Below are 24,763 nucleotides of genomic sequence, written 5' to 3'. Positions count from 1 at the left end.
TTCTGACGGTGGGAGGTGACAGTGACACACTGAGCAGCAGGTGGCACTCTTACAACAGCACGTAGACTAGAAAGAGTGGCTTTTGTTTTCCAAAAAATCATCCTGTGCAATTTCCTGATCTTAGAGACATGTTAAGTTCTAGTAAATAGCTTCCCCACCTGCCCCAGACTGTTGTAAGACATTGAAATAAGAATTTCAGATGTTTATTCCTAAAGTACAGATGAACCAGGGCCAAACCTAGAATTACATTTTCCTGCTTGGCAATGTTGCTGGATAAAGCTAAAGGAAATTGGTTTTGGCAGTTTTCTTAGTTCTGCCTGTTGAGGTTGTCATCTTTACACTTACACTTTATGTAATACTTTATATACTTAGCCTGTCTCCACCCCACATAATAGTGTATATGGAAAACTCACAATTAGAATGAAATTGTGGTTGTTCTGTTAAAAACATCAAAATCTACCACCTGTTTGCGTTGGGAAGGTTATTTCTTGCTGAAGTAGTTTTCCTATATAGTTCTTTAAGATGTATAGTTAAAAACACTTTAATGTATTTACCTTAACTTACTCCTTTCCTGCATTTACACCGATACTTTTAAGTTGAACAAGTGACAATATTAACCCACCTACTTAAAAGGAGTGACTGTCTCCCTTTGAATGGTTATTTATATAATGACAAGTCCTGTCCTGAAGGCACAAGGTGCCACAGCGTACAACTTTTTAATGCAGTTTTTCCATCAGCAGAGGCTGGGCTGGAGCAGTTCAGTGGTGCTGTTTGTCACGTGACAGACTTTTTTTTTTCCCCTCACATCAAAATTGAGCTTTGGAATTCTTATAAAAGGGAAGATGGTATAATGCAAACAATAAGTTTATTCTCAAACTAAGAACTTTTGACTGATCTTCTTTTTCAATGCCATTTTACACAATTCACAAAGATAAAGTAAGGGCATGGTTTTTCTAATCCAGGGAAGAGCCCAAGGAAAAACCACGCGCAAAACAACTTAGTTCTAAGTGCTCTTCCAATACCAACTCATATTCCCCATTTGACCAAAATACACTTGATGTTATTTCACATTCATCTTGCAATATTCATCCCACACCACCACCTTGCATTGTTGTAGCACCATTTATTATACCTGCAAAGACACTACTCAGTATTATATGACAAGTCCCATACCTCCCCCCAGTATATATACACCATGTATAACCAGACTTAAGAGGTCTTTAAAGGAATTTGGAGCAAGTATTACAAAACAAGGAGAATTCCTTCAGGATTTGTTTGGAAAAAATTGGGGAAAACATGGTTGTTGAAGTCAGAACAATTACCTGACAAAGCTGGTTGGCTGGCATGTAGGCTATTGCAAGGCAGGCAAAGTCTTACAAGATTTAGAGAACTGAAAGCACAAAAACTACCAGCAGGGAGAAGGAAGTGATGTGTTTTCAGTTAAAATAAGACATGGATAAAATTTCACTTTACTTCTGAAGAATTTTGTCCTTTTTCAGTAAATCCTAAAGTACTTCTCCTCTGGCTATTTACATCCTGCAGAGCTTCAGTGGGAAGTTCTCTGTGATGAGATGATCATCATGCAGAAGGACAACAATGTTGACTTCAAACTCTGGAAGGTGTGGGGGAGAAAAGAATTCCATATGAATCTGAGCAGTAGCAGTAGGGTGAGAGGCAGGCACTCCCTGCTCTCAGACACAGCACTTCACAGGACCTTCCTGTGGTAGGGATGAAAATGGTATTCCAGGCAGAACCTCACCACAGGCATCCCAGACCATGGACCCTTCCTAGAGAACCTTGGCTCATTCTGATCTTTGGGATTCCTCTGAATTCATTTCTGTATCACTGAAAAACTATGACACATAGTCTTCTGGACAACAGGCACAGTTCAGACATCTAAGATTAAAATGTTTGGGGAAAGATGCCTCACACCAATACATGTTGTTTACAGATATGTAAGTGGGAGAGTTGGGGAACAGACTCCTCTCCTGCTGTCAGCATGTAACATAGCCTTAGAATCCTGCATTATATACGGCCTTATGAAATTAAACACCAACATACGATATACCTGCAAGCTCTAAAAAAAAATTTAAAGTAAAATCTACTCTTTAGATATTATACTGCGTTGTTTAAAACCAAAATCAGTATCAGATCTATAATTGATCCTAAATGGAGACAGAACATGAAGTCAGGTAGAGTTAATAAATGAAGAGAAACAGAGATCAAAATAAACCAAAAATAATTGTCCTTTTTTAGAATCTTCCTAACTATATTAAGACTGTTCTTATAAGTAAAAGTAGATACTACACTAACAGTAGCCATTTGTCACTGTGAATTACTATTCAATAGCTAGAAATGGCAAAAAGTAGAGAGGAATATTATTTTGGGGAAAACCACTGTACACATCAGGTACAAAAATGCTTTTGGGGGAACAGATAAACAGGTGGGCAAAGCTGAAAAAACTAGCTGTGTGCATTTGTCCAAGATACACAGCAGAAAAGTAGGAGGGACTTCAGTTGGGAAGGATCCTAAAGGCAGGGAGTTGTAGCTTCAATCTGATACAATAAAATTAAAAAAAAAAAAAAACAAAAAACCACCAACAGATTCCAGCAGGATAAAGGAAAGAAAAACAGGCCAGCAAAAAGAATTTTTGCAGTAATTATTTGAACAAGGTGTTTGTTAAAGAAAATATTGGATTTTGGCAGCAATAAGCAGGAAGAAGCAGCTGGTGTAGATCAAGAAAAACAAAGTCACATACAGCCTAAACTCACTACTTCTGAGTCCGTACAGCAGGAGAATGGGAAACAAAAAGGAGAGGGAATGGAAAGAGGGGTTCTCACTGGTGATGAAAAGAAGAAAGGGATCATCTTGGCATTGTATTCTTGGACTATTACTCAAATGTTTAATCACACAATTTTGGGGGCAGAAAAACCGTTACCTGCCATTACACTGCTTCTCCTGTCCCTTTACCATGTAATTCTATTAATCAGAAGTAGCTTAATAGTTGCACAACTGTTTTTAGTTACAAGTATTTGGGCTGTATTTTCCCAATATGTATGAAATACAGCAGACTGCAATCCTGTTCGGGAAACTCTACAAGGAGATGGATGGATGATGCCCTTGGTTCTTCTTGCAGTGCTGACAGCGATTCAGCCCGTTACCTGCCAGAAGCTAAAGTAAAACTAGAAACTTATCTCAGATGAAAGACACCAACAGAGTATAAAGTCCTACACACTCACCAACTTTGAAGTTCGTCGTTTCCAGGGTAGGGCAGGTGAACAACCTGGGAAACACCATATATATAGGAATTGGTAGGCCCCGGCAGACATCCCCATCAGCAATCTGAATATTCTGTATCTCTGTGGCATCTCTGGCATAACCTTCTGCGCACCCTGGTGAAAGCGGAAATTCAGAGGGAGAGGAGGGGAAGGGAAGGAGAAGAGAAGGCAGTGGCCAAAATTTAAAACAAAGATACACGGGGGTTGGGGGACACACACGTATGTGTGGGCAAAACATTTTACCCTTTGACCTGTAAGTTTTCACCTTAGCACTCTGAGTTAAGGATCATAGAGATTATTTAAATTAATGTTTGGACTGTTCCACCTGAAGTGCAAACCAATTTTTTGCAAGTCTTTTTAACTGTATGGCTTTTAACAATCTTTCACATTTAAGCTGAAAGTGTGCAAGTGGTAATTACTGCAGTCTACACACATTCCGTTTACAGAGAACTTACCACAGGTTTCCACACGTACTAACTGCAGCTCAATACTTTTGACTGCAGCCTCTGCATTCTCCACTACCAGCTCCCCTGTTAGTGGCTGTGTAATGATACAGTTTGTAGAACTGAGATGACCTCTGATGAGAAATTTTGGAAGTGAAGCTCTCTGAAAAGGTTGGGGAGAAAAAAAAAAAAAAAAAAAAGACACAGCTATAAGAGCAGACTAAGAAAAAAATACCTTACAGAAAGACAGTTATCAAAGTATACAGGAAATCCCCAAAAGTTGCCAGGTTAAGAACTCAGAAGTTCAGAAGTGCCTCAAATAAATAATACAACTCTTTTAAATATGCATCCTTATGCAGATGCTACCCTGCCCCCTGACATACTGTCGTGGTTTAACCTCAGCCAGCAACTAAACACCACGCAGCCGCTCACTCACTCCCCCTCCAGCCAGTGGGATGGGGGAGAAAATGGGGAAAAGAAGCAAAACCCGTGGGTTGAGATAAGAACGGTTTAATAGAACAGAAAAGAAGAAACTAATAATGATAATGATAACACTAATAAAATGACAACAGCAATAATGAAAGGATTGGAATGTACAAATGATGCGCAGTGCAATTGCTCACCACCCACCAACCAACACCCAGCCAGTCCCCTGAGCGGTGAATCCCCGCCCCCACTCCCCAGTTCCTAAACTAGATGTGACGTCCCATGGTATGGAATGGCCAGTTTGGGTCAGGTGCCCTGGCTGTGTCCTGTGCCAACTTCTTGTGCCCCTCCAGCTTTCTCACTGGCTGGGCATGAGAAGCTGAAAAATCCTTGACATTAGTCTAAACACTACTGAGCAACAACTGAAAACATCAGTGTTATCAACATTCTTCGCATACTGAACTCAAAACATAGCACTGTACCAGCTACTAGGAAGACAGTTAACTCTATCCCAGCTGAAACCAGGACACATACATCCCACCTACTCGTTCCATCCATGGGAGCATTTTTCCTGGGATGAACTGGCAAAACTTGGCTAATACAATTAACCCAGAAGTTGGGAACCATGTGGTGAAGGAGGCAGGCTGGCAGGAACTAACAGGATGGTCAAGTTAAACCAGCTGGCAGTGCTCTACAGAACTGCATTCTGGTCCCATTTTGTTACGGATTACAATATAGTGTATCATTGCAGTGATTTTCCCACCTTCTTAAGTTTCTCTCTCATGGCCACTATTGGGAGGGAAGACAGGTGTTTAAAAATCTTCATTTAATGCAAGATGTAGCATATTGCTTATGTACCAAGACACTGATTAAGAAAAATTTATAAAGAGCTTAATTTGAATACAGGATCACACTTTTAAAATTTTCTTAACAGCAGGCATGTTTCCTACTTTTTAAGGAAGGAGCAGTAAGAATAGCTGATTAAGGATGACAGTCTATAAATCAGTTTCCATAAAAGACCAAAGCAGGGGTTTTGCTCCCCCTGCCCTCCCCTTTTTCAGGCCAGCAGGCATCACAGATACTCTCTGCCAGCAGAAAAACTCATATGCCAGAAGCTCCAGTTACATTTCAAGTTCTGGCAGGAGGCATACTGAAACAGTCAAGTTTTCTACCCACATCTTCAGCTCGTATCTTCACCATCCAACTTTCTTCAAACTCTTTAAGCAACCTGCTCTAACCTTTGCCGCCTTCTGCAAGCCTTATTCTTCTCTCCCTCCTTCATTTTTTGTTATTGACATCTTTGATGTTAGCCCCTACCTTCCAACCATCTGTTCATACTTGCTTGTGGCTTCGGATTTCCTTGCCCATGTAACTGATTTTTCCCTTCTTCCAAACCAATTCTCATCACAAACTTTTGTTCCCCATCTGTTTGTTTTGCTTCTTAGTCCTGGCTGCCAGTAGCAATGGCAGAAAAGTTCTCCTCAGCTATTGTTTAAACTGTTTCACACAGATACCCAACACCTCTGCAGAATTTAGCTGTTCCACTCCAAACAAATCTTTGGGGGAAATAAAGAGAGAGGAATTTTCATATATTTAGTAAACGTGACCTCACTTAGGCATTTTCTAACTTAAATAACAGAAGTTACATCCCTAACAAAACCACCCTGTGAAATACTGACTCCTAATAATGCATTAGTAAAATGTTTTTTTATTGTATGATCCCTTGCAGGTTCTTCTCATCACCACTATTAATAAACACGAACTTCCGTGCTTCACAGAGACATCATATAGCTATCCCCAAAGTATAGTGGTCAGGAACCTGAGAGACAGAGATAAAAGGAACTTGTGGAACAAGAACTTGAGGCCATTTTCCTCAATCCTAGTCTACAAGACTTCCTTTTTTAAAGGTATATTTCCCCTAGAACCTTACTACTCTTGTCAGTACTCTTCATATTTTAATCGTAGCTAGGTCTTCTCTCATAGGACCTATAATTTACACTCTATTTCATAATCCTCCCCCCAAAATGAGAATCAAGAACATACAAGCAAATCTATTGTGGTTTTTCATCTAACCTCTTTGTGCTTTGCTTGGCTACTGCAAACCTTCTAATTGGTTTTCTAGTAGTCTACTAGAAATTATAGTTCAGTCACAATCTCCACACCAGCAGAGAATTAAAATTTTAATATTTTAAATATATCAAAGCAGTGACTTTTTCTACCTGTCCACCAGGTAGTCACTTCAGATCCATACATTCTTCTGAGACGGGGGGGGGGGGAAGCCACCGCTTGTGCTACCATATACGTTCAATACCATCCTTCAGAGAGCTCCACAATTAAATACCAAGATCTGCTGGATCAGAGATGTCAGAAGTTTTAGAACCTACTTTTGTGGATATGTACTTGAAATAGAGAAAGGCGCAGGGTCTGCTACTAAACTTAAGAAATAGCTTTTAATGGACAGGACTTTCTCAAGATGTACACCACTGAGTCTTTGCTGAGCCAATGAGTAGAGTATCAAGATACAGAAGAGAAAGAAGAAACAGAAAATAATTTATACGGAAACATTGTTCATAAGAAGAGCAGACTGCTGAGAGCTTAGTATTTAGCAGTAGTCTCAAAAGTAATTTTGCCACCAAGAATAGTTACTATATCCTCATTGTCATGGTTTAACCCCAGCCAGCAACTAAGCACCATGCAGCCGCTCGCTTACTCCTCCCCCCTCCCAGTGGGATGGGGGAGAGAATCAGGGGGGGGAAAAGTAAGACTCATGGGTTGAGATAAGAACAATTTAATAACTAAAATAAAATAATAACAATAATAATTGTAATGAAAGGGAATATAACAAAAAGAGACAAATTAGACCCCAGAAAAGACAACTGATGCACAATGCAATTGCTCACCACCCACTGACTAATGCCTGAGCAGTGATCCGCCTCTCCCGGCCAACTCCTCCCAGTTCATATACTGGGCATGACGTCCTATGGTATGGAATATCCCTTTGGCTAGTTCGGGTCAGCTGTCCTGCCCATGCTCCCTCCCAGCTTCTTGTGCACCTGCTTGCTGGCAGAGCATGGGAAACTGAAAAATCCTTAACTTGGGATAAGTGCTACTTAGCAACAATTAAAACATCAGTGTGTTACCAACATTATTCTCACACTAAATCCAAAACACACTGTACCACTTACTAGGAAGAAAATTAACTCTATCCCAGCTGAAACCAGGATACGTATATTTGGAAAAACATATGCTTTCAGCATGCAGCAGTCTCCAGAGACACGAGAGGCTGCTGGACACAACCTGCTCATCCTCTAACTCAGCTGGATTTAGAATTCAGCCATGACAGCTGGTTAGTTTTCTAGGATCACCTCCTCCACACTCAGGAATGGTCTGTTCCAACATGCAAGAAGTCAAGCAAAGGTAGGAAGAGACCTGCATGGATGAACAAGATGCTACTGATAAAATCATAAAAAGGAAGTATACAAAAGATGAAAGTAGGGTCAGGTGACCCAGGAGGAACATAACACTATCTGAGTGTGCAGGGATGGTTTTGGGAAAGCCAAAGCCCACCTGGAGTTAAATCAAGAGACATGAAAGGCAACAAAAAGGGGCAATCTAAGAGTCTACCAGCTGCAAAAGGAAAATGAGGGTAAATGTCAGCCTGCTACTGAATATCGCAGGGGACCTAGTGACAAAAGACATGAAAAAGACAGAGGTACTTAATGTCTTCTCTGCCTCAGACTTTACTGATAAGATTTGCCTTGAGGAATCCCAGGCCCCTGCAACCACAGGGAAAGTCTGGAGCAAGGAAGAGTTATCCTTGCTAGAGGAGGAGCAGGTTAGAGAACATTTAAACAGACTGGATGTACAGTCAAGTACTGGATGTATACTCAAGTCTGTGGGACCTAATGGGACACATCCACAAGTGCTGAGGAAGCTGACCCATGTCACCATGAGGCCAATCTTGATTATCTTTGAAAGGCTGTCATGAACAAAGAAGGTTCCTGAGGAACAGAAGATAGTAAACATCACTCTTATCTTCAGTTAGGAAGATCTGAGTAACTACAGGCTCGTCAGTCTTGCTTCAATCCCTGGGAAAGCGATGGAGCAAATAACCCTGGAAGCCATTTCCAAACACATAAAGGACAAGAAAGTAATTGGAAGAAGTCAGCATGGATTTATGAAAACAATCATGCTTAACCAACCTGATAGCTGCCTATGATGAAATGACTAGCTTGGCGGACAAGCGGAGAGCAGTGGATACTGTTTATGTTGGCTTCAGCACTGTTTTTGATACGGTTTCCCCTAACAACCTTACTGACAAACTGATGGAGCACAGACTAGATGTACAGATTAGACGCTGAGGTGGACCGAGAACAGCCTGAACTGCTGGACTCAAAGGTCTGTGATCAGTAGCACAAAGTCCAGCTGAAGGCCAGTCACTAGTGGTGTACACCGGTGACTGGAGTCAAAACTGGAGCCAGTATTATTTCACATCTTCAACGATGGCTTGGATGGTGGGACAGAGTGCATCCCCAGCAAGTCTGCAGATAATACAAAATTGGAAGGAGTGGTTGGGTGAACCAGATAGTTGTGCTGCCCTTTCACAGGGACCTCAACAGGCTGGACAAATGGACCTACAGCATCCTGAGCTGCATTAGAAAATGTTGCCAACAGGTTGAGGGAGGCGATCCTTCCCATCTCTTCAGCACTGGTGAGACAAAACTGGGGATAGTGTGTCCAATTCAGGACTTCCCAGTACAAGAAACACAGACTTCGAGCAAGTCCAGCCTTTGCTGAAGATGGTTAAGAGCACATGACTTAAAAGAAGAGGCTGAGACCTGGGATTGTTCACCCTGAGAACAGAAGGCTCGGGGGGATCTTATCAATATGTATAAATACCTGATGGGAAGGAGTAAAGAAGAGTGGTATCTAGTGAAAGGACAAGAGGCTATGGGAACAAATCAAAATAAAGGAAATTACTTTTAGTTTATTTATTTATTTATTAAGCCTGTGAGAGTGGTCAAACACTGTAACATTGCTGAGTGGTAGCAAGTCTCCATCCTTTGAAATATTGAAAACTTGACTACACATAGCCCTGAGCAACCTGCTCTAGATGACCCTGCTCTGAGCACATGGACTGGACTAACCAATCTCCAGAAGTCCCTTCCAACCACAATGATTCTGTGAATATGTGGAATAAGGTCAACAATAGCATAAACCAACCAAACAGCTGATTAAGGAGGTCTGTTTTGAGAAACAAGTGGAAGAGCAGGTCTAAATTCAGAAGTCTGGGACCAAGAACAATGGAAGACAAATTGGGGATGCAGAAGGGAGACATAAAGCAGGAAAGTAGTCTTATTAACAAAAAGAACACAACAGGAAAATCTGGAAAAACAGAACACAGGTTTCAGTGGACAAACAGAAACCAGTGTTTAGAAAGCTAAATGGCCAAGACAGCTACTACTGTTCATACAGGCTTCCCAAAGCCACATGGGACTGTAAAAAAAGGCATAACCAAGGATCAAAATACACATTTTTAAAGGATCTTGGCTACATATGGTACAGAATGTTTTCCCTTACCTCACTGCCATCTTTCACTCAGAAAAATAATAAAAATGTTTAACCATTACTGAACAAAGTTCCACCTTACATTAGTCACCACTATCACAAGAGATCAGGCAGAATCACTTTATTGCTTACAAAAGTAAAAAAGGAGAAAAGGGGGGAAAAAAAAAAAAGTTGCTTATCTGCAGGGCACCATTTAATCATTCCTCTTGTTCTCATTCAATCACACAAACATTACATTTAAAATAAAGTAAAAAGAAAACCCTTACCTCTTTAACATTTTGCAAAGTTTCAGGAGTAATTGTGAAGTCTACTGGGCTTGGCATCAGTTTCCCTTTCTGTGACTACAAGTAATGAAAGAGTTAAACTGTAAACTATGATTTACAAAACACACACAGAGAATATTAAAAAAGACAACAAAGTCAAGCAACTGTTGCACATGTTAGTTTTCAGGATTGTCTTCATACTGAAAGTATGCATCTATGTAATAAAAACCCTGAGATTTCCTGCCTTTGTCATTAAATAACACTACAACACTGTCTAAATACAAGTCACAATACATCACAAATCTGAATTGTAGAAACAGAACCGTGTCAATGTTTGGTTACTTTGTGTTTGCCATTGCAGTAAACCACAAGATCTCCATTTGTCAGTTTTTGGTATAAGTTCTACCTACACTGAAAAAAAAAAAAAAAAAAGAAAAAAAAAAAGGTGGCAAACAAAACCAAGTAAGCACCACAAGTAAGTGGCTGAATGGGCCCTGACATCTGCTGAGATGGCAGCCTGTACTCTGCATCAGGAAGGCAAGCTTCACTTACCATTCACCGACCTCTCTCCATCCTTATCTCAGTGAGGTGCACTGTCTTTTCCCTACACATTTAGAGTAAGTGGCCAGCACAGCATCAATTATGAGACACCCAATTCTATGTAACTGGGAGTTGGCAGAGCACACCACCACCAATGGGCTTAACTTGAACTCTTAGTTAGGATCTACCCTCACTACTTAAGAATTCAAAATAACTTCTGCTGCCCAGCTGCAAGATGGAAGACGTTAGCAAAAGATTGACTGCATTTTCCCATAAGTGACAAATTCTGGCAAAGAATAAGGTTAAGGGAAACGGTATGTTGAGCACTGACAGTGAGAATTATATGTTCAGTAAACCCTCATAATTCACCCTGACTGAGAGATTCATGATTTACTGACTTGTGATCTAAGGAGTGCTGTAGTGGGAACAAGAAATAAAACCAGGAAACTGCGTAATATGTAATTTGTTCACTATTTTGACAAGTGTGGCTTACTTATAATGTAATAATGGACCAATAAAACGTAGCATAATATATTTTAGAAAATAATGACATTTTTACCAACAGGAGTTCTTTATACCACCTAGCTAAATCTTTAAAAACGGTACTATAGAACTAAAATAACATATTTCCACCATTATTCATAAGTAAGACAAAAGAGTCTAATATTTTACTGTCCTGTTAGAGTTCAAAGGAATGATACAAACAGTATGTTCTAGCAAGTTATGGGTGGAAAAAGAGATACTTAATTAGGCCAGCACAGTCTGTACTGACATCAGATGCTCTGGACATCAGTACAAGTCAATATAAACTAAAAAACAATCTGATATAAGAACTTCAAATAACAAGCAGCAAAGCATTTCTTGTAAGACAGTCAAATCTCATCCCACAATGATGTCTCCACAGGAAAAAGGCTGTCTCCATGTTGCTAACCGCAGGATATGGATATTTGTTAACCTAGTTATCTTAGCATACTGCCAACCATGGACTTACTTAACAGCAAAGGTGATTGAGCTGACAAGCTTCTTATTTCCAACTTGATGCAGGCCCAGTTTTGATACTTAGAGTCAGGGCTCTAAATCATAATTAGTCATCTGAAGAACAGAAATCAGGTGTTTTCTCTTCACCAATGAACTCCCATTTCTGGGACAGGCATTGTGGCTGCCCTGGAACCTTTGGCTAAGAAATGCTCAGATAATCTGAAACAAGTGTTCAGAAGAACGCCATATTTATCTAACCACATGACTGTTTTGGAACTGAAAGGATGAATAAGAGAGTAAATTCAGTGCAGTATAAAAACATCTTATAATCAAAATCCTCCTCTCATTTAAAGAAAATGGTACAAAGAGATATGTTATTCTAATCAGAAGCAACTGACACCCTAGCTCTTCTGAATTTTTTTGTTTTGAGGCTAGCTTCCTTTACTCATACATATCCTGTGTGTTGCTATTACAAATTACATAGTTTTACTTGGTCTTCTAGCCTTACTGCCAAACTTCACTTAAAGTGGAAAAAAAAAAGAAGGAAGTCTCACTTTGTATAGTTAATACAAACCACACTTACCAGTGAGTGGACAATGAATTCACAAGTCTTAGTTAGGTCTTTTGCCAGCAGAGAACGTCGCATATCACACCGTAGGGTATACTGGCAAGAATAGGATGGCAGAGAAAAAGAAGAGAGCCTTAGTTAAGATTTCCTTTCTCTCTCTCAACTTTTCATCTTTTTATTGCCTATGTGCAGAATGTTACTGTTATTAATATTTAAGGCATCATTTAAAATGGATTAGTAGGCAACATACATACCAGTGATGGGGAGAGGGGAAGGAGATAAGAGGTATACAATGAATTTGGATGCTCCCAGATGAAACCTGATTTTTCTTTGCGTTTACAGCCCCAAAGTCATTTGCAAATGCTTTCCATATCTTCTGTGTTATGTAACAACCTATGAGATTGAGGGACTAATTCACTGACGGAGAATAGTATTCTTGTACGGCTTCAGCATCCAAATTTCATTCAGTTAAGAGTGATTATGGTATTGCTTTTCACCATACTTTGGATAAGTGATTATCAACAGGATATATTCACAGCCCCTCTAATTTTAAATTTGTTTTAAGACTGAATTTAATAGTGGTAACAGTTATATGCATATTTAATGGTGAACTGTCTTTAACCATATAGCTGAACTTAAAAGCAGCAGCATGCTGTAAAGTCAGGCAAAAAGGTTGATTTTGCTGTTCACTGTTCAAAAATTTGCTGCTGATTTCCTCCCCTTTCTCCCCTAAAAAGGGAGCAATAAACCAGTGACTGAAAAATAATGTGACCTTGGTTATCAGAGTAATCATACACTTCAGCATCTATAACATAGCCTTTCAATGTCCTCACAAGACAGGGAATTTGTTGGGGTGGGTTTTTTTGTTTTGTTTGTTTTGGTTTTAATTCCTTCTTTACCAATGAGAAATTGGCAAAAACAGGTGCACAGACTAGGGACTCAGCTTCGTAACTTCTAGTTCATGGTCTCTCTCTGCACATAACCTGAACATGCATGCAAGAACGAGACTGGGGAGCATATCCCTTTCCCCATCACAGACTACAGTTTCCACTGAAGTTGATCACTGTTGAGCAAACCTTCTATTACTGCACCACACTTTGCTCAGACCAGGGAACACAGTGCAATGAGGCAGCAGGACCACACAGGCCCTGCTATTTGGCCCACAGCCTCCCCATCAGTGTCTAATTAGAAAGTCTCTGCATGAGAACAGAGACTTGAATCTTGATACTGAACCCTCAGCTAACATACTAATACCTAGATCAAGAAAGAGAGGCTTGCTTTTAAACTGCACAAGACTTGGACAGAGGTCTAAGAAGTGTTTCTTAAACAGCACCTCAGCACTACATTTTCCTCTTCAGGAGAGCAGGACTCTCAAACGTTGGCTGAAATCTAATGATTAACCTTTTAATCACATTTTATCCCCAGCTTGTAAAGAGAAGCTATGTAGATGAGAGGGAATGACAAAACAAAACAAATATTCACCATTAAAGTATACCTTAAAACGACTGATATTGATCATAGGCAAGTTATCTGGATTACGGAAAGCAACTCAACCAGTTTTGCACCATTTTTGACATACCTACCACAAACAACAGATGTTACATTAGGAAGAAAGCCAAGACTGAAAAAAGATATGGGAAGTACTTAAAATAACATCTGAATGTAGACAAAAAAGAAGGGAATTTTTCTTTTAGTTACTTCTGATAGGCTAGTAGGTGGGAGTTTTTTTGTGGGTTTTTGGTTTGTTTGTTAGGGTTTTTTTAAATCCCAGACTGTAAAATAAGACTTTCAGTTCAACTAAATAGCTAAGTTTTATACTTTGTCATCAGATCCAATACTCTCATCAGTGAGCCACAGGTAGGGGGTGGGGGTGAGGTTTTATAATCCAGTGATTCTTTATCAGCACTGGTCTGAAAATTTTCACATTTAGTGGCTCCTTCAACTTCCTTTAAGAAAAAAAACGACCCAAACCAAAAAACACTCCTCAGTAAGAAAAAGCATTGTCTAACACAATATATTCAAGAGATGGCTGAAGAAAGACTTTCTTTCAAAAAAAACCAAAACCCCAAACAAATGAACCCACCTATGGTAAGACAATTTTTAACCACAAAAGGTCAAATTTCAAAATTGTGTTTCCACAATATTGTTACAAGCACGTAGTACATACAGATTTGGGCAGGGAACGTTACCACTCATCTCCACAGGAAAGCAAACAATTCATATTTTTGAAGATGCTACAAGCTCTCAACACTTTGGCTTGAGTCTTCATTATGAAATTACTCAGCCACATTTCTTTTGAACGAAAGGACACTGTGGTGCAGTCTTTTTTCATGAAGGGAATGGATGTAGTTGTCTACAACATAAGGAAGGATCAGATATATGTTACAGTAGTACTGACAAGGTATTTCAGGCAAGACATCTTGTTACTGTTCTGTTTATGCCATCATTCTTTAAAGATTTACTCCATATGGAAGGCCTGAAACAGTGATGGAAAGACTTCCTCTAGTTAAGAGGACACTTCTCATAAATCAATGCAGGAAAACAGGCTCTGAACACTACATAGCTTTGTTCATGTAGGACTTATCCCTGTGTCTTAAAATGGATCTGGTAAGTCAGTACACTTAATTTTCAAATATTTAAGTATTATTAGCAGTAATTAGTTGTCTACTATGCTAACGAAGTCTCACTGGTACTAGGTTAACAGTACACACACTTGTATCTGGGTGTGTACTACTATATAGATTATCTACAAATTGGTAAGTGCAACTAGATGAAAACATCACCCTGTAAGGCAACTGTGCAAGATTTAATAAGCGTGGCAAACACTTTTTAACCTTTTTCAACCCAAAGCCCCTCTTTCCAGTATGCTTTTAATTATCTCTTGTACATCCCATGTTGCATCTGATCAGTTTCATTACCATCAACTATTTCCAATGAAAAAATTAAACTTGCTGGAAAAGAAAAGGGAACAGACATCACAACAATTTTTTAAAAGCAACATTATATTGATGGGATTCCGAGATCTCAGGATGGTTCCTTCGCCACATTTAAGAAGTGTTATCACCTGTGGAAAGTGTTGACTCCTAGAAACTGGAACTGAAAAAGGCAACTAGAAACTACCTACAAACTAGTACTGAAAAGGTTAACATGTACCATGATTTTTAAACTTAAGTTATATCTAGAAAATACAATACAAACCAGAAGAATGCTATATTAATATAGGGAAGCTTAAAAGCTACTTACTTCAAAGGATCTCTAACTTTCTGCTCATTCTTCAAGTTGAGAAAAGAAAACATGTTGCACTATGAAAAGAAAACTTTATCATAAAACTTTATCCTCTGCTTCCATGGAATAAGAGATGCTTTAGAATACATTCTGCAGATAACAAAATTTCTGATTTTCTTTACAGATATGACTGCCTTACCTGAATGTTAACAAAGACACCATGATATGTCTCATACAGAACTTTGTTCCCCTTCATATGCAATGGAAATTCAAATGGAATTTCTGTCTTGCCGCTGGGAAGTTTCCCTGGTTTCACCATTTCAATAGTGCTGTTAATAATTTGAATAGGCTGCAAAGATAAATATTAAGAGGTTTAGGTTGAAGCAGAGTGACAGCCCCATCATTTCAAGAACCAACACCATCCACTAAACTCTAACAGACTTCCTGAATTTCCAGAAACTTAGCTGTTTCTTCATGACACACAGCTCTCCAGTCTTACAATGAAGAGAAATACTAAGAATGCTTTCCTCAAGACAACAATTTGTGATCTATTTTATAGTTGTATCATACTAATGACCAAACATATTTAGAAAGCTAAACGGCAGAGTCTCAAGTGCTGTGGAAAGTGGAGTTCCATTTTCTAAATTATAACCCTTAAAAGTAGCAGCAGGAATCAACAAGTATGTGTGCTAGTTGAGCAGTTAGCCATTCCCTCCTACCTTCTTCCCGGCCCTTTCCCACCCTAAAGATCTATATTTAGGGCTAGTCTCTCACTGGAACAATGGTTAACTATGATTCGACTGGGGAAGCCTGCTTGAAGATTACACTTCTTTTCTCTCTGGAGTTTTACTATTATTTTCCCTCTACTAGACAGGAATAAGAAAATCTATTGCTTCTACTGGTTTTTTTCTGTTTTTCAATCATTCATGGGCAGATTATTCATACTGTAAACAAATTAACTATGATATAATTGAAGACCTTAAAAGGCCCTGCACCGAGGCTATCCTAACTTAAGCAAACTGTTTTGCAAATGTAGCTATACTGCCTCTAGATAGAGCCAGCCTTGCCTCAATTAGTACAGCCACGTTTGTATGGAGCCTGAGATAACTTGCCCTGCTAGATTCCAAACCGCACACTTCCAAACCTGGAGAGCAGTACACAGGCCATCCAGGAGCTCCGCAGTCAAACAGTCTGTGTACAGCCTCATACTCCACAGAAAATCTGTGCAGGTCCTGTATATCATGCCTAGCAACACACAACCTCAATGGTCTTCGCTGAAACTCTTGTGATAGTAACTGATCTGGCACAAAAGTCCAATTAAACCCAGTCACTTACAAAAAAAAAAAAACCAATTTATTATTTTTCTTTAAATCATGGTCCTTCAATGCATTGTCCAATAATCATACCATTTATGTTACTGTATTTCAGCCCTAAAGAAAACTCTCCAATCAGTGCAAGTTCCTCCCCCAAAATGTCATCATAAATCACTAGATAATGCTGAGCATTTCTCTGCTTTCTATCGTTTACATACCATGAAGTGCTATAACTACCTGGGAGCCATTAAGGAAAGATTTGAGAAAAGAGACAGAGGTTTTGTGCTAAAAATATTCATGTGCGCAGGTCTTACCTTGACAGAGTTATAGAAAGCTTCGAACACACCCACACTTTTGGCGCTAAGCTGCAGATTTACTGATCCTTCCATTGTTAACGAAATACCCTGGTGCTGGACTGTGTCCTTACTTGTTATGACCACGACTCCAGAAAGAACTTCCTAATAGGAAAAAAGACAACATGAAAACATTTGTTTAAATAAGTTTCTTCTACAGCTGTTACTCAGAGAGCATGCTGATTTTCAAACTCAAGAAAACTGTTCCCAAAGAACAGTCTAACCTTGTCAGAAAAGACAAATACTGATAATGAAAGCAATGTGAGGAAGAGACCTCTGTAATTCTAGTTTGTTTTCTTTAAAAATATTCTCCTCCTCCTTGCAGAAGTACTAATCTGAGCTTCAATCTCCTTCCAAAGTTTCAAGATCTTCCCCTCCAGGAAGATGAAAAATATCCTCATAAACAACTAACAGGTCACTTGGTAATAGACAAGTTCCATTTCGCATGTTAGAATGAAATCCCAGGAGGAATTTTTCTATGAAGAGTGAGACGGTCAGCCATGGGAGATGGAAGAGAAGGCACAACTGTAAAAGCGATGGCCAAGCTAAGGATAAGACTCACCTCAAGAGTGGAGTCGAATATATTTTAAATAAATAAATAGTTGTTCTGCTACACAAGCAAATTCCATGCTACCTGGGAAATAGTGTATATGAATCGAAGGCACAAGTTGTATGACTCAAGAGATGCATCACTTACCCCATTAAGAATGTTTTGTCTACAAAACTGTATTTGCACAAGAACACTGCATCTTGGAAGTATCAACTTAGAAGTTCTAATACTGAAAAAAAGATTAGCTGCAGGAGAGCAATACACAGTTCATTTTACATACCCCATAGTTTATCCTTCCCCTCTCCTACAACAGAGAATCCACTCCAATCCAGAGCTCCACGTCAAACATTCATACACATCTGGAAATAGCAGCAAGTGATTTGAGAACCTGAAGAAAGTTTCTTGGGGCTAACCTTCTCTTCTGCTTGATGGTAATGCTCTCTGCACGTTCACCAGGCTTGCAAACTAGACACCAAACTACAGGTCACTCCAACCAAAGGATAATTCAGACTGCCCACTCTACACTCAGCCAGTTAAAACCAGTCTAGTTATGTACATCTCTGACAGACGCTATTTGAATTTTGCCAGCCTTTTGTCTTTACTAGTGGTACAGGATGACAATATAGAAAATAGGTCAGGCAGTTTAAAGCAGAACAGGACAGCAGTAGAACATCAAGCATCACAACGAAGGCTGACACACTGCAAGTCTGAAAAGAGGACCTGCAGCAATTGGGAAATGCCAGGAACAGGAGGCACAAGCACAAAAGGACAGTGAAGAAAAGCTGACCTAAATACTGTACTGCTTTGCTAACAGGCTTTAATTAGTACAAGCAATTAGGTTATTGCTTTGAAAAATGAGTACAGCTGAACTATAAGAAGCAAGGACAATCCTGAACATACAAACCGCTTTAATAAATGAGAACAGTCTCCCACCACACAGCAACAACCTATTCCAGAGCTATTGCCTACATACTTTCACACGATAAGGGTGTATGTATTTGGGGCAGAAAGGAGAAGAATTACTTGAAGTTAAATATTAATTTTTCTTATAACATTCAATGTCTCTTAAGAAATGAAAAAACACCTCAAAACCACTTTCTAACAAAACCTTTTAAAGGTCACTAGTGTGGGGGAAGGGAAGTATCACGAAAAAGATGCTGTAATATTTTCTTAAACTGTTTATATGCAATCAGCTTATATTTCTGTTTGATGTGTGGCGGGAAGTCAGCTATGTCTCTTCTGGAGAAGAGCTACTTTGTCCTTTTTTGTGTAAAACCAGGGCCCCCTCTAAATAGAAAGGTGTCAGTATACTTGTCCTTCTAAAAAGTACAAATCAAAGAACATAAGCATACCAAGATCTTCAAATCCTTACAGTTAGCACACAATTTATGAAAAAACTTTACTTTTGCAAAACATTTGCAAACATGTACCATTTGTTAAAGTTACGTGGCATCACTTCATACTGAACTAGTATTGTTTTCAGTCCATATCAAAAGGGGTTCATTTACCTTTAACACCACAAAACTAAAGGTGTAGAGAAAGTCACCACTGGAATTAATCTCCACGAACTACAGTAGTAGTACACAGTACTACGTAGTAACTTACAATTAGTTGCTCTTACTCACTTCTTACCTTCTCCCTTACTAAGAGCTCCTCTTGGCAAGATGGAACTAAGCTAATACAGTTCTACAGAGAATTATTAATCTAAACAGAGTATCCATGCACAGGAAGGCCAGTGTATTATGTGAAACAGACAGAGAAGCAAGGTACATATGTTAAACTGCAAACAAAGTATTCTTGTGAGAAGACTGTCCCAGGTTAATGATCCCAAACAAGCCTTTTAGCTTTCTGTTGTCAGTTCCTTACCATTCAGATACGCACATGAAACTGCCAGGAAGACTGACACTTTCAAAGTTTCAGTCACTTTCAAGGTCACAACTAAGATGAACTCCTACTTCATCTGATCCAGCAGCACAATCCCTCGTTTCTCTAGTTGTGGAGCAGAGTTACGCAAGTCTGGCTGAGGAGAATTTGGAACGATCTTCAATCAATAACATGAAATGGTACATAACACACATCACAGAACCTCTTCTTGAGAGTCCTAAGTCACATCTAGACTTCTGACTGAATTAGACAGCTATTCAGTATCTATAAACTTTATGTAAAGACTGCAAGGATCAAAGTACCCAATATACCGTCCCATAAATTGTTGGAAAAAATTACTTTTAGTGTTAAAATATATACTAATTCCAACCTGACTGTTTACACTGTCAGGTCTGTTTGCTACATTCAGGAGCTAGAAAAATAATTTTACCTAGATATTACGTAATTTCAGATTGTATCTAATCACTTGACAGCATCCCAGATAAGAAAAATTAGCCTTTTTTTTTTTTCCCAAATGCAAGGTAGCTTTGAAAAAATAACAAACAAACCTCAAAGCAGGTTTTCAAGACCACCTGAAATCTATCATCACACTTTGAGGTGTTAACAACAGCAAAGGACATCATACCTAAAGCCATACAGAAATGCCTAACATTTCTCTAGTTCCATTTGATAGCTACTCTACATCTATGGATTAAGCTTTTCCTTATTTTGGTAGAACGGAAGTCCATGGTCAGTTGGTTACCAACAAGACGCCTTAGGTTCCTTTTAGATTCCACTTTCCACATTACAGACATTCACTTTCAGGACAAAGGGCAAACATTTGGCAATTTAAAAATTCACATTAAGCTCACGTAAGTCAGATTTACTAAATATTCCTGATCATTTTCTTCCACATCTATTCCTCTATGCAAGCCACCTCCAAATCTTAACTAAGTATTCTGATTATTTAGAAAGAAACTGACCACGTTCAACAGAAAAAGTCTGCTAAACCCAACTAACCAGTCATTAGATGCTTTAAAACCTCATGCTCAGATTTACTAATTAGTTTGCTTTTTTAGAAAAAGGCCTCCTTATGGGCAAATTCTGACTTACGTATATTTTGGACTCCCTTGTCATTAAAAGTCTTGGCCGCTGTTAACTATGGCACCTTTCTTTGTACAATGCATTTTTCAGGCCTTTCAGCCTAGAATTCTTTTAATTATCAATCTCAGACTAACTATCACAGTTACTCCAGTCATCCTGTTTAGGTTTTCTAAATAAAACACATCATTAGTTGTGCCTGTCCCTTCATTCTTCTAGCATTCCAGAGTTTATTAAATGAGCCTCAATGGCTCAAGAATTCTTCATCCAATTAAAAAAAAAAAAAAAAAAGTCTCCCAAACACAGATCTTCTGTTCCTAGGAACTTAAACACGATTTTGCTGCAATAAGCCTTATTTTGCTATTATAGGACATGCTATTAGGATCCGTTTTATTGTCTTTTTGTTCTTAAATCCCCTATCAATTTTATTTTTTTTAACAGTGCTACTACTCTCTTGGTCCAAGAAGTGGCCAACTTGCTTTTTTATTCACAACTTAATCTGTTTAAACCAGCTTTTCTCAAATTGAAGTCTGGACAAAATAAAGGTCTTTGTTTGCTTAGTTCCTCCGGTTTCTGATGATTATAACTAATGAATACAGAAATTGCTTACTGTTTATCACAGCATGTTATTTTAACCAACTTCCTTTTTAAAAGCAGGAACACAATATCAGGCTTGCATGATGCATGACTATTTTACAAATTTTGTGTCTAATTTCTCCCAATTAAAAAAGAACAGTCAATGCAGAAGCAAAGAACAACTAAAAAGAACAAAACAGCTGCCTACTCAACTACCTAGAACTAAAGACAGTTTTAGGAAGTGAAGTAACTTCCACTTGGCGTAGGAGATTGCTTTGCAACAATGAAAAATGCTTGAATTGAGCTGGATTTAGTACAACCAAGGTCACCATACCAGGATAAGAAGTAGTCTGACCCAAGCCAAGACAACAAGGAACAGTATTTGAAGGTTCTGTTATATGGTATTTCAGCACCAAAGAGAAATTTTAAAGATCTTGGCCTGATGGGGAAAGCCTATAATGAAACATACGTATCACTCTGACCTTACAAAAAGCAAAAGAAGTTTTTCAGCCTTAATTTTCCTGGTCAGCTATTTACTTTAGACACACCCTTATCTTCTCCACTCACCAGCCTTCTCATATGTACTTTCAACAATATTTTCCCCTAACGACTCAAATTCAGTTCTTCAATAAAATGAAAGGTAAGTTTGTTAGCTTTCAGAGTTCTTCCCTAGAAGTTTATATTAAAAACTCCTGCACCTTCAGGGCTTTATTTAGTATGGAATTTACCATTAAGAGATTCTCAGAACAGTTACTTGTTAAATATTGGCATCTCCTGTATTTGTTTCCCCTCATCCCTTCCCTCTTGAGGGGAATGTGATGCATAGCAAATACACTCAACAGTTGTAAAGATGCTGGTTGACATACATGCAACAGATCGAGGGATGCCGATTGCTAAAAATCCCTGAATATTGCCCCCAGACTTTGCACTCTCAAGAGGTACAAAAACAGAGCTTGAATGGAAGAATCAGCAGCCATTGCCATTACCAGTTCTTTGGTCTATTGTCACCTAAAATCACAGGCTGAGATCCTTTAGACTCTTCTTCAGCCACCCCCTTTATTTCGTTCACCCAATTAGTCTAATCTCTCTTCTATAGGCCATCCAGCACAAGACCATTCTGATGCTGATTGTTAAATATTGTCTGTTCTACTCTACTTGAGAAGACATTCATAAGAAAAACAAAAAAGGACAACCATGATTCAACACATAGATTTTAAAATTATTCTTAGTTACTTTTCTTGAGTGTCACGTCAACCAAATACTATCCATTTCCCTGATCTGGCTTACCGCATAGCCAATCCTGTCAGCACAAGAAAGGCAGCGGAAATTAAATGGCTAGGGAGGTGAGTGGCATTGTGGAGTTATGCTGGATTAATCATGGTCTTGGGCAAATTATCACTTCGAAAGCTCAGTAATGTTTTAGTAATTTTTTGTGCTATTATAATGTAATAGGCATAACAACAAGACTATTATGCCAGTGCATAACTTAGACATCACCTTCTTCCATATCCAAAGGCAGCTTTAAATAGTTCAGAAAACAAAAGATCAAATCTAGCCACAGTATCCCTATTGCCTTCAAATGGATAGCTAGACATATATACTGGGCTGAACTAGTGTCTTTACTAAAGGAATCCCTTCATTTTCAAGTAGCATTGATGCAAGCGTATTTTGGGATGAAAGTTGCCATAGATCAAAGGTATTATTAGCATAGCTACCGTCACTTAAGTATACAACAATCAGTAAACTTCTAAAAAAAACCCACACAAACCTGCATATATTCCATGCCTAATTAAAGAGAGATTTGTAATTCTTTTCCGTGCCTATGAAATTCCTATTAAAAATTCATGTTGTACTTCTAGTATACAGCTCTTTCATCACTGTGTTTTCACATCACTCAGACCTCCAAATTTCAGGCCTAGTTAATGAACTAAAATTATAAACCTTTGCACATGGAGTTAAAGTGGAAGCAAACAAACAATACTGACAGATTTACTAACCATAAATACCTTATTTAATTTCAGCTTAAAGACAGAAGAAATATCCTTTTCATGTATTAAAAAAAATTAAAATCCCATTTAGAGTGATATAAAGCAAGCCAAGTGAAGAAACAGAAAATGGGCACAACATTATGATGCTGAAATAAATAACTCGGATCCTTCTAACGACGTGCATTAACAAAACAATGTGAAAGCAAGATACAGAAAGTAGTCTTTACCACTACAACGCCATTCCTAAAGGGATGTGTTGTTCACAAATTGATAATTTAGCTTTGTGAAAGTTATTCTCTAGATGATTTGACAATTGCAGAACAGATGCTGTACACCCTTCCATTCAAACCCGTTTAAGGCAGTTTTCCAGCATTAAAAACATTCAATAAATTGAAACATGCTTTATACACTGTAACAGCCAAACTACTATGGGAAAGCTGCGTGTGAAAAGGATTTTTAGATTTTTATAATACAAGTGTGTAGCTGGATAGCAAAAGAAAAAAATACCAACTGAAAATTTCTGCTTAAACAATACAATATTTCTAGACAAACAGTGATGAAAATAAATCTCAAAAACATGAGCCAGGTGATTTTTACTTTTTCTTCCTAACTGCGCTTGAAGTCTTCAACAATGAAAAAAGGCACAGCATTTTTTCAAGTAGCTGCAAAAGTTGAAGGATGCCCAATCACTCTATCACTATCAACAATGACGTCAGTGAAAAAAGTTAAGAAATCAGACTCCTGCCCAGTGAAAGAAAACTTTAGATCTGCTCCTGCCCAAGGAAATCTCCTCTCGGGTACAAACGACATCTAAAGACACTTTCAGGTTTCTCGCAGAGCGTAGAAACGGGACAAGACTCTCTAACAGCAAGTGGCCGCACCCGCATACGGTATCACAGCATCAGTCCTGCTGTAACACAGAAGCGTACACAGCTGAAGCGACACTACCCCACAGGTGAACTCCAAACTGTCGTGTCTCAGGGGGCCTCGCTCCTTCCTTCCTCCCTCCCCCGCGAAGCCCTGCCGCCCTCCCCAGAGGCAGGTTAGCGGTACTCCCGCCGTGCGGCCACACGCTTGCTGGGGGAAAGGGAAGGACAAGAAGCAGGCCTGAATTCCAGGGGCGTGCCGGAGCCGAGCACCGCTTTGGCAGAGGAGGCCAGCGGGAACCCGTGGCGTCCTCGGCAGGGCGGAGGGAGAGGTGGTGGAGAGGGAAAGCCCTGAGCAGGGGCAGAGCCGAAGCTGCCCCCGAGCGACGGCAGCGGCAGCCCGCAAGCCCTGCCGCAGCCCCACCACCACGGCAAAGAGCGGCGCGAAGCGGAGCGCCGTCACTCCAGCGGGGGAGACGGCAGAGGGCGAATTACTCCGCCTTCCGAGGAAGCGCCCCGTCGCCTCACAGCAGGCCGGGACGCTCCCGGGACCGCCGGCAAGTCCCAGCGGAAAGCCAGAGGCCAGGACGCGCGGCACCGGGCGGGCAGACCGGCCCCGCGGCGGACGGCCTCAAAGCCGATCCGGGGGCCCGCAGCAACGGCGGCGGTTGGGGCCGTTGGCGGGCGGGGCCGGGGGCCGCACTCACCCCGCAGCGGTAGACCTTGTTGGCCCGCTTGATCTTGATGTCCAGCGCGGTGCCCATCGCCGCCACCGCCGCGCGCTGTCACGTGGCAGCGCGCCCCCACGTGACCCGGCCCCCGCGGAAGAGGGAGGCCTTCCTCAGCCACCCGCTTCCGCCGGCA

At 39.8% G+C, this 24,763-nt stretch overlaps 1 protein-coding gene across 4 annotated transcripts; it reads right to left on the bottom strand.

The window, feature by feature from the left end:
* Positions 1 to 1,103: 1,103 nt before the first annotated feature.
* VPS26C (VPS26 endosomal protein sorting factor C) lies at positions 1,104 to 24,763 on the bottom strand. Of its 4 annotated transcripts, none has more exons than XM_052794781.1 (8): positions 24,607 to 24,763; positions 16,917 to 17,060; positions 15,489 to 15,638; positions 12,080 to 12,160; positions 9,982 to 10,056; positions 3,734 to 3,884; positions 3,240 to 3,392; positions 1,104 to 1,612 (listed from the first exon to the last, which is right to left on the bottom strand). In XM_052794781.1, exons 1-8 carry the CDS (start codon positions 24,661 to 24,663, stop codon positions 1,530 to 1,532), a joined length of 894 nt encoding a protein of 297 aa, XP_052650741.1. In that variant the 5' UTR covers positions 24,664 to 24,763; the 3' UTR covers positions 1,104 to 1,529. The 4 variants fall into 4 exon arrangements, with proteins under 4 accessions (XP_052650741.1, XP_052650742.1, XP_052650743.1 ...); XM_052794782.1 differs by lacking the exon at positions 24,607 to 24,763 and adding an exon at positions 19,372 to 19,504; XM_052794783.1 differs by lacking the exon at positions 24,607 to 24,763 and adding an exon at positions 17,786 to 18,199.

The sequence above is a fragment of the Harpia harpyja genome, chromosome 8 (assembly GCF_026419915.1).
Source record: "Harpia harpyja isolate bHarHar1 chromosome 8, bHarHar1 primary haplotype, whole genome shotgun sequence".
Classification (NCBI taxonomy): Eukaryota; Metazoa; Chordata; class Aves; order Accipitriformes; family Accipitridae; genus Harpia; species Harpia harpyja.
Note: the sequence above shows the minus strand (reverse complement) of the source record. Positions and strands in the feature narration are given on the sequence as shown.